Raw genomic sequence first — 15713 nt, forward strand, 5'->3', positions numbered from 1 at the left:
AATGTAGCCATATTTTCTTTTCATGTAGATGGTGGATTCCTTCAGGAGTCAGAATTGCCACAAAATATTTCAAGAAGGGTCTCCCCGGAGAGTCCGCATAATTGGATGGGTCACCTGGGACAATCCAGTCAGTTTTCCTGAGTTAGTAACAAATCTGATTTCCAGGTGCTGCATGGGAAGATGGTATCAGGAAACCATAAGCCAGATGCACCTGTTAAGCAAAAAAAAGGACCCCACCTGCAGCTTGTGGGGTCCTGAATTCTGTGCTGCGTGTGGTCAGCAGATACCCGACAGGTTAGCAGATGGTGGTATTGCTCTGTTGAGTCCCTCAGAACTTAGTTCTCAAGCCCAGATGACATCTGCCCGTGCCTGCCCTGTAAGTGTGGGTCGTTCTTTTGAAATAAAACAGGAGAGGAAAAAAGAAGGAAAGATGTGGAGTGGGGGAGCACCACACATCCCCCTGCGGTCAGGAGACTGGCCCTCTGTGTGTGCAGTGGGGGAGGGGGCCAGGGGGCCCTCTGTGTGTTAAGGCGAGACTGCCTGATGGATGGATGGGATGCAGCAGTGTTTCTTTCTGCGTGTCCGTCCATTCTACTCCTTCCTTCCTTCCTTCCTTCCTTCCTTCCTTCCTTCCTTCCTTCCTCTGTCTCCATTTCTGTGGCCCCAGACTGCCCAGTGCCCTGGCCAGGCTGGCCCTCGCTGGCCCCCTCCATGTGAGATGTGGCTTTGTGGACATCTCAGGAAACAATTGGATGCTCACTTCTTTTGTTCTGGTCACACAGTCAGCTGCGCTGCTCTGAGAAGAGGGAACATAGGATCCGATTAACCCCCTGTGGTTTCTTCCCCAGGACTGGCGAAATGTTTGAAAGCAGCCCCCAGATCAGCTGCTCCCATTCCACTGCCTGCAGCATCCTGGCACTCGCTTGGGGGGCACCCGAGAGTCATCGATCAATAAATAGGCCCTCGTCCCAGGGGATAAGGCCGGCCAGCTGCCAGGGAGCCGAATTCTAGCAAAGGTGGTTATCCGGTGGAGCCTGTTGTGGACGAGCCAGCTTGACGGAGAAATGGCTTTGCAGATCCCAGCTTAATTAAAGCAGGTATTTAGAGTAATGGAAAGTAACGTTTACAATGGTTTCCTTAGTTTTTCCACCTTCAGATATCTGTGCACGTGCCCGATAGCTTAGCAACGGAGGACGGTTTGGGACTTGTCCCCATTTCTCTTGAGGGCCGGTCTGATTCTCCTCTCTTGATTCTGTGGAAGTTGGAGCTGTAGAAACAGAAACTGCTGTCCCTTCACCCTTCATTAATCCTCACTTCTCTGGACTCCGGGCTCTGCCTTATTCAGTGTAGTTATGTGCCCCTAGAGACACACTATTTGCTTTTTTACCTCCTGTGTGCCATTCCATGCCGCATGCCACAGTCCTACTCTTCAAAGGATTTATCATGAATTTGGGGAGATGATTCAGACACAGAAATGTCTACAATATAAGGCATTATGATAAATATCATGAAAATCTGCACACAGAATGTCATCAGGGGGAGGGGAAGGGAGAGAACTCTGTGCTTGGGGTCTCTACAAGCCGGCCGGGGCCTGGGCTTCCCAGGCAGTGATTCATTGAGTTCTCTCGGAGGCTCTTAGAAGGCAGTTATGGAAACAGAGAGGGTGAGGGAAGAAGCCAGGCAAAGAGAAGGTTTCACGTGAGTCTAGTCTCCAGCTGATCTGACAGAAAACTCTGGAACTTGTAGGTGCCACAGAGGCCATGTGCTCTGGGACACAGGTGCTGAGCTGTGGCCCCTGTTGTGGTGACTGTTACTCTGAAGGGCGACATGAGGCATGGACATAGAAGACACAACCATACTGAGTTATACAGAACGAACAGAAGTGGTCAGAGGCCCCTGCCCGCAAAGCACCAAGCCCAGTTAGTTTTGTGGGAGAATTGTACCAAACTTCAAGTAGCAGACAATTTCAAGGCTATTTAAAGTGTTCCAGAGCGTATGAAGACAAGGAAAGGCTTCAAATGATTTTTATCATGAAATGCCTGTTACTGATCTATCCACCTGACTGAGAACGTGCAGAAGGAAAACTCCAGGTAGCCTCGGTTATAGGTATTGAAAATTCTAACCGCCAAGCATTGGAGGAAAAGAGTAATACAGTAATTACTACAAGGGTGGTTTATTCCAGAAATGCAAAAATGGGTTCAATCAAAATGCAATTCAAAAATACGATTATAATTACAGATACTGAAAAGGCATCTACAAAATCCAACAACTACTTTTGGTAAAAACTCAATAAAAAATAGGTGGATTTTTAAATGTGATTTTACACGTATGTATATGTATATATTACATAGGTATGTACACACACATACACGTTATAAAGATTTAGATATACTCACACGTTATAGAGAGATGTGTATACAGACACAGATGTTATAGAGGTATATATGTTATATAGAGAGATATATACACATGCACAATGTTATAGAGAGTTGGATGTAGACACAAATGCATGTTACAGAGAGATGTACACACATACACAGACATATGTAGGCAGAGGTATACACACAGGCACACACACATATGTAATATATAGAAAGAGGTGTAGACACACGTAGAGACAGGTATATTCACATACATGGTAGAGAGGGATATGCACATGCACCCTCCCCCAGCGTCATGCTTGCTGGGGAAACACTAGAGGGGAGTCCACTGAGCCCAGGAATACCGCAAGAATGCCCATGGTAACTTCTTTATTTAACGTTTGCTGAAGTTATTAGCCAGCACAAGAAGAGAAGGAAATTGGAGATACAGTAATTGGAACGGAGAAGTAAGAGTGTTGCTATTGAACGTGCTATGATTTATATGTGGAAATCTCTGGAGAATCCAATTGGAATACAGCTAGAAATAGAGAGTCAGAAAGGGGATAGGGTGCAAGTTAATATACAGAAATCAATAGCTTTCATCTGTACACACAACAGCGGGTAAGAGACTATAAGGGACAAACCGCTCTGTTTACAGCAGCAAACAAGATAACAGGAATAAGTTTAACAAGAAATGATCAAGACGAATAACCAATAAAACATTACCCTTCCCCCCGCAAGACACCAACAAAGCGTGAACAAGTGGATGTCCCACATACTCAGACAGGAAGATCTGACGTCATGAAGCCTCTCTAAAGTGATTGATGAGGTTAACATGGTTCCGACGGGAACAGCACTAGGGCTTTGTTTCTGACAAAGAAAATCGGGTTGAAAAGTATAGTTTTGTCCTGTCATTTATATTTGAGCCACGCAAGTTGATTCTGGTAGGAAACCCAGGAAATTCTGGGAAAGAATACCAATAGTAGCACACAAAGCTGGGAGATACCAAGCAGATTACAAGGACTCAGTAACAACTTGCTATGGTTCTGATGCATGAAGTCCCACAAGGGGAACAGAGCAGAGTCCAGAAATTGACCCAAAGTCATGCAGGAAGTTGGTGTAGGATACAGTGATAGCATCTCAAACCTCGGGGGCAAAGGGCCACTATTCCATTAGTGCTGTCTAGTAACTGAAGAGCCATCTGAGAAATAAAATTGTATCTTCACCTTACACCATGCACCAGGACCAATTCCAGGCAGATCAAAGGTTTAGGTGCAAAAAAATGAAGACCTACACATGGGTGTTTCCAGCAGCTTTATTCATAATCTCCCAAACTTGGAAGCAACCAAGATGTTCTCTGTTAGTAGGTGATGTGGTCCGCCCAGGCAGTGGAACAGTGTTCGGGTGATGCGGCCCGTCCAGACGATAGAATAGCATTTGGTACTAAAAAGAAATGAGCTCTCAAATCATGAAGAGACATGGAGGAAACTGGCATGCTTATTACCAAGTGAAGGACGCCAACTCCCTTCCTAGGGCTCCACACTGTGTGACTGCAGCTACATGACGCTCCAGGAGAGGCGAAAGTATGAGACAGAAAAGGATCAATGATTACAGGGCCGGGGGGAGTGTGGGGTGAAGAGACGGGACACATGGAGAGGGTTCTCAGGGCAGTGAGACTAGTCAGTGTGACACTGTAATGGTGGATCCATGTTGTTACACATTAGTCCAGACCCACAGAACGTACAACACCAAGAATGTAAACTGTGGCCTTCGGTTATTAGGAAAAGGAAGACGTGGGGGTGCATGGCTGGTTCACTCGGTAGAATGTGTGACTCTTGATCTTGGGATCATGAGCTCAAACCTCATGTTGGGTGTGGAGATTACTTAAAAATAAAAAAAATCTAAAAAGATGTCAATGTGCTAGAAGAAAACATGGGATAATCTCTTCACAAATCTGGCAGGTGAAAGACCTTTCTAATTATAATTAAAAGTCTCAAAGTAGTAAAAATCGCTAGATTCAAATGCATAAAATAATTCTCAACAGAAAAACATTCTAAAGTCAGTAAAAAGACAACTAAAAACGGGAAAAATACAATTTGTGTCACAAATAATTTGTATCTAATATATAAAGAACTTTTAGAAAAAAAATCCCAATAGAATAATGTGAAAGGCTATATAAAAACATTTCACAGAAAGTAAATAAAAAGTGTTCCTAAATATATGGAAAAACAGTCTCACTGATTTAAAGAGTATGACGTTCAGAATACAATGAGACGCAGTTTTTCACCCATCAGGTTGGTCAACATCTAAAGGTTTATTAATGTACAGTTGGAAAGGCTGTGGGGTAGCCTCTGCCCTTATGAGCAGGGGCAGGAATATTTATGGATAGAGTGCATTTGAATGACAAACTCACAAATGCATGTACCCTTTGACTCAGCAGTTCTGTTTCTGGCAATTTATGTGACCCGTTCATAAGCCGTGTGAAAACGATGTGGGCACACAGCCATGTGGCACAGTAGTGTTTGTAACAGCACACCTCCTCAGGGCCTGTGTCCAGCAGCAGGGAAAATAAACCGTTGCGTGAAAAAAGCCAAGTGGCAGGGAAATGATGTAACGGCTGTACCTCTTGTGTGCGTTTCCTTGCATTTGTGTAAAGAAACTCTGGGAGGGTGTTGGTCACGGTCTGGGACTCTACCTGATGTACAAGGTGGCAGGTCAGCCCGTTACTGCCTGAGGGATGCTGGCTCAAGACATGAGATTCCTGGCTCAGAGACTAAGGGTATCACTGCAGCCCAGCACAGCAGTTGGCTCCTATTTGCTGTGGTGCCCTGGCCCCCACCTCGTGGGCATGTGCCAGGTCCCAGAAGACACTGCAGCTGGGCAGCTGGGGACACTGAGCTCTGGAAGGTCTCTGTCATGGTGATTCAGTGTGGTTCACTGTGAGTGGAGGCAGGCACACCAGCACTCTGTCCCAGAGGAAGACAGTCGAGAAAAGTTCCAGGACTGGAGTGAATGTCTCTCCCTGGCTGGCCTCTTGCGTCGCCCTGGTCAGTTCCGGGAGAACTGGACTGTCTGCTCACTAGCTGATGCGGTCACCTCTCCCCACTAGGAAGCCGGTACCGGGTCGTGGGAAGGTGACTGGGCTGGCTTGCTCTCTGGCTGGCCTCCATCTGATGCACTGAACTTCTAAGTCGGTGGGCTTCTCCCCAGTGCACCCTGGCCCCGGCGCGCCAACTTTAGGCAATCGTTTGGAATGTACTTTTGTTTATTTAACTGGGAAGGAGAGGTTCTTAGCCCATTCAAACCTTGAATGGAATTTTCACAACACAACCTCTGATTTTGGAGGGAAATGATTACATTTCTGAGAGTAAAGGTAAATATACCAACCAGCATCCAAGAAACGAATGTCAAAACTATGGATTTATCCCACATGCAGACTGCCCAAGGTTGCGGTGTAGAAATGAGTTCTGACTCCCTGTTTCCTAGCGCTGCACCCACTGAGTGTCATGACCCCGGCAGTAGGGTTTCTATAATCTCCTGTGGAGACAGCGGCCAGCCTTGATGTAGGGCCCAGCCATTGGGAAGTGTCCCCCAGCAGGAGCCACCCGGCACCCTGCAGTGTCTGCCTCAGGCTGCCAAGCGCTTGCCCTTTCGCCTCTGTCCTCACTTGGTCAGACCCTGATTATCTCTTTTCCTTCCTATTGTCAGTTTCTGTTTCTGTCATTTAAATTTCCTTTAGTTAGTTTGAAATCAAGTGCATTTAAAAATGTTGGCTCAGGCACCTCTTGTGTGGGAGGGCCATGGGTAAGACCGAAGGAAACGTTTTCACTTTTGACGGAGACTTTTCTCCCATCAGCGTCTCGGTTTACAGCCATCCCGCAGGGCTGTATTCTCTAAACATTGCAGATGCGTGGACTTTAGGAGGAAATTTCGTAAGCTGTGTGAACAAGCTTTGTGCGCTGCCCTGGGGATGGCAGTGCCGGGTGGGGACATAAAGCCACAGGATGTGACCTGCACCGGGACCCAAGCTTTGGAGTCGGGTGACCCTGTTTCTGCTACTGACCTCAGACTTAGGTCACAGGAGCTTGTCCGCTGTCTCCTGTGGCAAATGGGGACAAAACTAGTGCTGTCAAGGTTTTGAGGGTGAAAGGGAATCGTATAAAGTTGTGACAGGGGCCATTGAATCCCAAAGAAATGCTGTGATTTGTAGCCTTTAGTGTCACAGGTATTGGTTCCTCTGATCTGCAGCCAGACTAGTGACATCCGCTGGTAGAAGTCATTAAAGCCATGTGTTCTTTTATTACTTATGTTGACTATGAAACATGTTCTTTGTATGAGGAGAGGACTCTTGGAGCAGATGATAAACAGAGTGTGTTCAAGGACCCCTTAAAAATCAACCTGACCACACCCCTCCTGGGCTGTAGGCTGCTGCATTATAATCCCACAGGTTCCAATCATTCATTCGTCACAAAAATATTATAGTTTAAGAGACTAGAATAAAGTTGAGGTTAGTTTAAATGCCTTGAAGTAAAACCGTGCGGTTTTCTTCCACCGGTGAACTCTTTGGGGGCAGTTACCTGCCAGGTTGTGATGTCATGATGAGGAAAATGCCAAAGTGTTTGAACAGCTTTGACGGGGGCGCCCGATCTTGAGAGAGAGTTCAGAACTGCCGCCTTCCTCCCCGTCTGTGTCTCCTTGTGCGCGTCTGGCGAGAAGCGAGGACTCAGGTGTCTGGTGTGGGGTTAGCCAAGGTCGGCCGCTGCCCCTCCGCAGGTGGCTTCTCCAGGGGGGCTCCCACTGCGAGCTTCTCTGGAGACAGGCTGGGCCTGTGGCGACTTGGGTGAGTGAGGGCTCTTCTCTTCTCTCCATTTTAAGGAGGGGCGTTCAGCATAAACATGTCAGCAGTCATGCTACACAAGGCTCAGCAGTAAAATACACCCTGCGTTTTGTGGTTTAGACCTCACCGTCTACACCAAAGCCTAAAAATCATTGTCGCACATGCTCCTTACTGTACAAGATGGGGCCGCACGCGTGGTGACGTGCCTGGACACCAGGACCTTCCTCCCTGCCGCCTGCCTCTGCACCTATCAGCAGGGTCTGGGACCAGCCCCCTGAGGCCTTTGGGGCACTGGGTGCCATGGGAGGATCGGGGCAAAGACCGCCTTACCTGGTGGCTGGCTCCGTGCCCCGCCAGAGCATGGCGCGACATCCCAGAAGCAGATTTTTTCACCCCACGTGGTCATTTTAGGTTCAGAGCAACACACTCTGAAACACAGTGGAACACGTGTTCCATGTTGTTGCTTGGGACTTTGAGATTGTCCCAGGAAGACGGGCCGGCCTGCTCGGCCCACACAGTTCTGACGTGCTGAATGGAGCTGTTCTGGGCTGTTTTCACGAAGTTTGACCTCACCGTTTTCTTCCCTGTCCCGTTTTCAAGGAGTTGTGCATTTTTTTTCTGGGGAGTCCTAAATCCCAGGCATTTGTGAGCAGTTATAGCTGAACGTCAGCTGAAACCAGACAGATGTTTGTCAAAGCCGTAGCTTCCGGGTGTGTTGTGCAGGGCGGGCCACTGGAAGACGAGCTGGAGCATGAACTTCGGAGAGTACACACCAGGAAAGTCTTTCTTCTGGTTGTTTATTTAACAAGCTTAGAAGTAAGTCATTTTCAGGCGAAGATCGAGCATCTCAGCACGACGCCTTGTGCTCAGTCTCAAGGGACCCCCACATCTTGCCGAGACTCGGGAGAGGCACCTAGCCTCTTGGTCTCCTTGTCTGTGTTTCTTAAAAGCCGTAATTAAGATTCCTGCCACTTCTCAGGGTTGTAGCAATTAACTTGATTAGTGTGTGCAAAAGTGCTATCAAAATTATAAATTTGCATATCAAATGAAAATCATCATTACTAAAGGCCCCTTCAAGAATCTCTTTCTCATGGAAACACCCGACTTGCTTCACAAAGGAGAAGACAGAGCTGTTGCTTGACAACTTGGCTAAACGGTCAGTGTCCAGGTTTCCGGTTCAGGAGGTCGGAGTGAGTGACATGTTGCTTCTCGTGACATGTTGCTTCTCCTCCCGTGGGATCCACCGAAGGAAAGGGTTCTGGGGGGTGTGTGGCGGCGTGGAGGGGCAGGATGACATCCCAGCACCGCGGGGAGGAGCCGTCACAAGGGAGCAATGGCCTGCGGGGTGGGCTCAGAGAAAGCAGGCACCCAGCCAGCAGGCCCCAAGGGCGGGTTCACTGGGTGACTTTTAATTTAAGGGGCCTTGTCTGGTCCCGACCCACCTGGGTCAAGGAGGCTTCTGATCGGGGGAGCCCCCACCTTCCGCTGTATCCCCGGAAAGGGATACAATTCTAGAGGAAATCAGAGCTGCACTGGTGATAGTTGAGCTAGTATTTTTCTCACGAATGTGAATATTCAGACAAAAGCCAAAAAGAGACAGAGACAGTAAACAAAGCTCCATCACAGAGGAGGCCCAGGCCTCAGCTGCTGAGTCTCCCCAGGGACCTGTGGGGAGCGTCACCTCAATAAAACAGGAGAAGGGAGGAACCTGAGGTGATGAGTGATGAAGATTGCAGAGATTAAGAAGCGACAGGCAGGGGTGCCTGGGTGGCTCAGTTGGTCGAGCATCCGACTCCGGCTCAGGTCATGATCTCACCATTTGTGAGTTCCAGCCCCATGTTGGGTTCTGTGCTGACAGCTCAGAGCCTGGAGCCTGCTTTGGATTCTGTCTCCCTCTTTCTCTGCCCCTCCCCTGCTTGTGCTCTGTCTCTCTCTCTCTCTCTCAAAAATAAATTTTAAAATGTTAAAAAAAATTTAAGAAGCGACGGGCAGTTGAAGAGGGTCAGGGAAGTTTCAGAAATGCCCAAGAACAGAGGAAAAGGGTAGACGACATCAGGAAGTAAGACCGAAGGTTCAGTCAGAATACTGAATGTTTGACAAAAAGTGTGTAAAGGAAGGAATTTATCAACAGAATGATAGAAGGAAACAGTGCAGAAACAACAGCTTAAATAAATCAGGGTGGGTGCATGGCTCCCACATGCACACATTCTTGTGAAATTAGAAAACATTCAGTTTATTTATTTGTTTTTAAAGTTTATTTTTATTTATTTTGAGAGAGAACGAGCAGGAGTAGGGGCAGAGAGAGAAGGAGAAAGGGAGATACAGAGAATCCCAAGCAGGCTCCACACTGTCAGTGCAGAGCCCAAGCCAAGGCTTGAACTCACAAACCATGAGATCATGACCTGAACTAAAATCAAGAGTTGGAGGTTTAACCGAATGAGCCCCCCCCCCCCCGATGCCCCTAAAACATTCAGTTTAAGAAAGGACCCTTTCCCTTCCTTGGGTGGGGTGGGGGTGATCTGGCAAAGTTGTCAGCCGGATGTTTCTAGTTAGAAACATTAGTAAGCGATAATAGAAAAATCCCCTCCAGATGTGCAGGGAAAATAATTTTCAGTGTGGAATTCTCCCTAAGCAAAGCTATTCCAGTAATACAAAAGGCACAGTCAGGACACTGCCTGGTGAGCGAGCCTGCTGGTTTCTGTTCCCCATGCGTTTTAAAGTGTTTCTTGAGGCTGCACCTGTCAGACAGGGAGAAGGGAGGAGAAAGAGGCGTCGTGTGTGTTGGGGGCACAGTCACAGCTGGGGGAGGGTGTGGACCTGTCCACAGACACAGGGACTTGCAGGCACTTCCTTCTTTTCAGCGGAATAGAAGAAAGTTGAGCGTTCTGGAAAACACACACACTACCTCAGAAGGTCTTTAAGGAAGTCTAGCTACAGATTTGGGCCGATCCTAAATGTGACATGGCTTTGAGTGGTGGCAGGAGGAGAATCTGTAAGACTGGATGATACTGCTCTCAGGACACAGCAACCCTAGGTCAGCCCATGCTTGGCGCTGGGGCCCTACAGCATCCTGACCGCGTGGAGGCCAAGTGCTGGTTTCCAACCTCAGATGACTGGACGGAGTAGGGAAGACTTCAGTATGGCGGAGAGTACAAGTGCGGTATCGTTATACGACAATACAGATAGACACGTACAGTGATACTAGGCCACTTGCAAGGCAGAGCACAAAGTAAAGATAAATCCTCTCCGCTTGTAGGACAAGAAGTAAAAGCATATTATCTAAAACTACAAATATTACAAATATCATGAAAACTAAAAAAAATGTCCGATTGTAATGGTGCAGATCAGTATTACTCAGAATTGAAACAGTGAACACGGAACCGATAGTGTTGAGAGTTGCGAGGACACGAATAGACCATGAGTGACGGCTTCCCTGAGGGGCTGGCAGGAGAGCGCCGTGTCTCGACCCGAGCTCTCTTCTGGAGTTTTGACCAGTGACTGCATCATTTAGATAAAAGTAAAAGCTGTTCTATTTGCAGGTGTATGTTTTTGCAGTCAGATTTCTCCTGATGGCCACACAAGGGCAAGCACGTTGCAGGGGCTGAGTCTCGCCCACCTAGAAGCGGACGGGCCTCTGAGTCCCGTTTTCCTGCGGAATCACTGCATTTTTACAACTTGGTACACAGATGGGAACTCGAGCCAGAACAACCTTCCCTCTTGGAGCTTCCTAGGCATTAGCTTAAATACCTGTACTAGGACTGGGGTCAAGTGTCACATCAGCTTTAAGTCAATGATTAAAGAAAATACTTGTCAGTAATTCTGCACACATCTCCCTAATGTCTTGTTAATCAACATGTTTATTAAATCTTCTCTTTGTAACAGGAAAGTAAATTTCAGCAATTTATTCTTCAACGTTTAAAGTTACTAATTAGTGAAACTTCACTTTGTACAGTTGCACTTAATAGAATAAATTTTGTTCATGTAGGTAAATTGTCAGCACATAAAACGGTGTATTCACTGACCACTTTTACATGCCGTTTTCCCACGAATCTTTGCAAAATATTACTCCCCTTCCTTCCTTCCTCCTCCCCTCCCTCCCTTCCTCCTTCCCTCCCTCCCTCCTTCCTTCCTCCCCTCCTTTCTCCCCTCCCTCTTCCTTCCTCTCTTCCTCCCCTCCCTCCTTCCTTCCCACTCCCTTCCTTTTTCCCTTCCTCTTTACTTCCTCCCCTCCCTCTTCCCTCCTTCCATCCCTCCTTCCCTCCTTCCCCCTCCTCCCCCCTCCTCCCCCCTCCCTTCTTCCTTCCTTCCCTTCTTCCTTCCTTCTTTATCTTCTTCCCTCCCTCCCTCCCTCCCTCCTTCCTTCTTTTTTCCCTCTAAGTTGCAGAGAGGCTGATTGACCTATAGTCATGGCTAATTGAAGGTGGGGCTGGGATTCAAACCCAAGCGACTGTTCTTGGACTCTAGCACCTCTCACGGTTTCCTAGATTATGTCCTAAAGTGGGGACTCTTCTTTCCTGGCACCCCCTTAGTGTGCAGAATGGTGCCGGGCATGTAGAGGCATCTGGGCTGCTGGCTGGCTGGAGAAAAGAATGGCCATGTCCAGCAGGAATGATCTCGATGGAGGTGGAGTCCTAGCCCTCAACTTAGAATATCCCATTTTCTACAAGGAGACAGATCTTTGTGCAAGTACAAGAGGGGGCAGGTGTCGGTGACTAGGGCCGAATGGAGGCACTGGACACTGTGGTATCGTTGACAAAACTGAATTGCCTTGGCCTCAGCACGTTGTCCTCCTACAGTAGTTGTTACCTTTCAAAGCATTTCATATGCCTCATCCTACTCACCAAATAACAGCAGGTGGTGGGGGGGGGGTGGGGGTGGCACTTTTATTTCCATCTTACTAAGATGCCCTGAATGGAGAGGACATGGGATCCTGAGTGGCTTTGCCGCTCCCCCGGCATCCTCACACTGGGCCCCCCGGGGCTGGGATGATAGGAAAACGATGCCGACTATCTGGTTTTAATGGATTTTTAACCGAAATCTGTTTTGTCATCAGATAGATAGTCTTTGTGTAGACACGCAAAGTCTCTGTGTGAAACCTAGCCCAAAGTCAGTTATTTCTGCAATAATCATTTTGAGCAGGTCGCTACCAACTCGTGCCGAGCTGTGGAGCCAGAAACAGTAGGATTCAAACAACCAGCCGGTTAGTTACTATTCATAGGCTAGTAATGAGACGCTTTCACTAAAACCGATTGCTGAAAATCAGCCATCGCCTCTCCTGCCCTGGCCGTCCCAGGCCGCGACCTTCTCTGCAGTCTGGAAGTTCCCCTCCCGTCCTGCCGCTCGTGTGGGGCGGGTGCCACGTCTGCGATCCATTTGACAGGAAGGAGAGCGCCCCATGTCCTGTGCTGGGGTTGGCACCCGGCGGGGACTCAGACTCCCTGTGCAGAGGAGATGCAGGCACCCGAGGGCAGCCTCCTCACCCACCCACCCACGGCACCGGTCGGCGGCTGGGCCTGACCTTGGCTTCCAGTGCTAGCAACACCAACGTGCCCGGCGTTCTCCACTGCGGCTTGGGAGCCTAATGGGAAACACAGGCCAGGTCCTCACGTGGCCCTTCTTGGTGGGACCCGAGGCGCGTGGGCAGAGCCGGCTCTGAGGTGGTGGGCTTTACGGCCACTGGTGGCACGGCTCTGCTGACCATCTACTCTGGTCACAGAGCTCCCTGGTCCTATTCCTGTTTCTCTTGTTGGCGTCTTCGTGCGGAAGAGGGATTTGTCTTGCTCCCAAGATCAGGCAAACACTAAATCTCCTCTCCTTGCAGGTGAGGTTCCCACGGGGAAAACAAGAGGTGTTACCTGTGGTCATGACGATTCCTGCCAGTGCTTTGTGGCGGGCGTGCGCGGACGCCAGGCCCACGGTCAGCTCGCGGAACTTCTGTGTGACCAGCTGGGACACGGAGTCTGCGAATTCCTGAAAGACACAAGCACCAGGGCCTCTTTGACGGCTGAGCGCGGGCGGTGGCCTGGCCTCCCTCCTCCTCCAAGCCACGTCCCCATGTGCGGTGTCCAGACGACACCATGCCCACTATCCTACGACCCCATGGCCTGGGGAAAGAACCAGATATTACGCTGAACCGGTGGCAGGCCACGGTTGTGGGGGAGGACCCCAAGCCTGGCCCCGAGTCTGGGCAGAGCCTGCCCGTGGGAGGCCACAGACACTCCCACCCTCCCCTGCCCCTTGGAGGGGCCAGCCTGGGGCTGTCCTTCTGGGATTCTCGTTTCATAGAACCCTGAGTGGAGCTGGGGGCTTGCACAAACCACACACTTGGTTCCCTGTCTTCGGGGTTGTGGAACCAGTTTCTCAGTACCCCACGATCTCAGGTGCCTCCTGGCTGAGCTGCTCCCTGCTAACCCACAGTCTGCCTTCACATTTCTGCACACGTGCGCATGCACACACGCATGCGCACACGAGCACTCACAGAGACACATTCACAGTGCGTACCCACACACGTGCATATGCACAGCTGTGCACAAATACATTCGGACAGCGCGTGCGCACACACACGCACACACACACTGAGTTGACATAACCCCACGTGTTGAAATTTTCCTAGTGTGACCCGCGTCCCTACTGAAGCCGCTCATCTGCAGTGACAAGGCCGACGTGGTCCACGGATGTGGTTTTCTCGTCACCCTTCTCCCTCCGACATGGCCCCACGGTGGCCATGTCGCTTCTCTGCTGCAGGAGGCAGGCTGGGATGCAGTGCCCTTCACGGCACTGGAGGCAGAGATGTGGTGTGAGTCACGAGGGCCCATTTTATAAGGTAATCCTCTTTGTTTTGAGCTGACGGTGTTTCCATGAGGATTCAATGAATGCACTCACGTGTCTGAAATGCTGGGTGTGCTGCCGTGGGCTTCCTAAGTGTTCTTCGTTCATCACCATCGTTGTTACTAATGATCATTTCCCTGGTCGCTGCAGACACTGGTGGCATCTTCCTGTAGCCCCGTCCAGCATCCGCTTAGCTGCGAGGTGGGCAAGTGGCTCGTTTCTGTGACAGGACGGACGTTCACTTCCCGCCAGGCGTCTGCCCGTTGTGCTGCAGACAGGAACAGGTCTTGGCAAAGATGCGAAAGATAGAGACCGCTTTAAAAAAGCGCATTTACGGGCAGTGAAACATGTTGATACAGAAACAGCCTGCCTCTCGGATGCTGGAAACGTGCAGCGACGACACTGAGGCTTTGGCGGCCGCTTGTCCAGTGCCGCTGGGGGCTCGGCGCTTTTCCCTGTGCTGCTGTGGCTGCTGCCGAAGCCTGGAGCGGCGGGTGCCATACAGGTGTGACAGGTGGGGCCTGCTGGGCGTGGGGCATGTGTGCTGGGAGGTCTTCCCTGGCTTGGCCCCAGAGGAAGCTAGGCTGCTGGGTGAGGTGCCTCACCTCCCCTGGGCACTGTGGAGTCAGTCATGGGCAAGATGAATCCTGGAGACCGTCCTGTCCTGTGTGACCCGAAGATGGAGGTCCAGAGAGAGTGGGTACGTGTCCCAGGCGCACTGGGTGTGGGTGTCCTGGGGCAGCTGGAACCGGAGACCACAAACCGGGTGGTTCAGAACAGCAGGAATCTGTTCCCGCCTGGCTCTGGAGACAGTAGTCTGAGGCATTCTCCCTCCTGAGGCTCCAGGGAGGGTCCTTCCCGCCTCCTCCAGCTTCCGGGAGGGGGCTCCACATATCCCTGGGCTTGCGGCCACGTCCTTCCTGTCTCTGCTTCCATCATCATGTGGCTTCTGTTCTGCGTCTGCCTCTCCTTCTCTGTCTCTTACAAGATGCCTGTCGCTGGGTTTAGGGCTACTCTCATCCAGGATGAGCTCACCTCGGTTCCTTCAGTTCACATCTGCATAGACCCAGGCACGGGCTCCGGGGCAGGACATGGGCATGCCTTTTTGGGGCCACATTCACACCATTTCTCCTTGTCATGACTCGTCCCCGCTCATGCTGTAACTGAGAGGGCAGCAGTTTTTCACAGAGTGTGAGTTTGGGTGATTTCTGCACGTCTTGGATGAGCCTGACTTTTTAATTTGTGTGGGAAGATTAATTGCATCATCAGGCTTTGCCAGGCGCCCGGACCATGACCTGGGCAGTCGTAACTGCCGTTTCTCGAGCAGCTACAGGTGTGGACACGGGGCTGGTAGGGTTCATGGTGCCTTGGCCCCACCTCCAAGGGCAGGGTTTATCCTTTCCCCTGACACATACTTAGGTCCAGCCTCTGGAGGCTAGTGGGCAGGGGAGCTCAGAGCTTTGACTGACGGGACACAAACAGGGAGCTGGGCTCCGTGGGAACAGGGGTCTGAGAGCTCTGTGGGGGGTCTGAGAGGCCCGCTCTTGGGCAAGAGCCTTTGGGCACTGTTCCCGCAGGACCAGTGGAAGACGCAGCCTCGGTGCCACCTGCCTCTCAGGGAGGAGGGGCTCTCACCTGGCCACGGAGAATGAGGCTCCTGTCTAGGCACAGGGGGCCAGAAAGGCATC

General features: G+C 50.2%; 1 protein-coding gene across 1 annotated transcript in view; it reads right to left on the bottom strand.

Moving 5' to 3' along the window:
- Window positions 1-15713, bottom strand: part of ADARB2 (adenosine deaminase RNA specific B2 (inactive)) — a 133757-nt gene that overhangs the window by 42024 nt on the left and 76020 nt on the right. The window contains 1 exon segment of the mRNA XM_042990927.1: window positions 13053-13167. Within this exon segment, the coding sequence (XP_042846861.1) occupies window positions 13053-13167 (115 nt within the window).

This window comes from Panthera tigris, chromosome B4, assembly GCF_018350195.1.
Source record: "Panthera tigris isolate Pti1 chromosome B4, P.tigris_Pti1_mat1.1, whole genome shotgun sequence".
NCBI classification, from domain to species: Eukaryota; Metazoa; Chordata; class Mammalia; order Carnivora; family Felidae; genus Panthera; species Panthera tigris.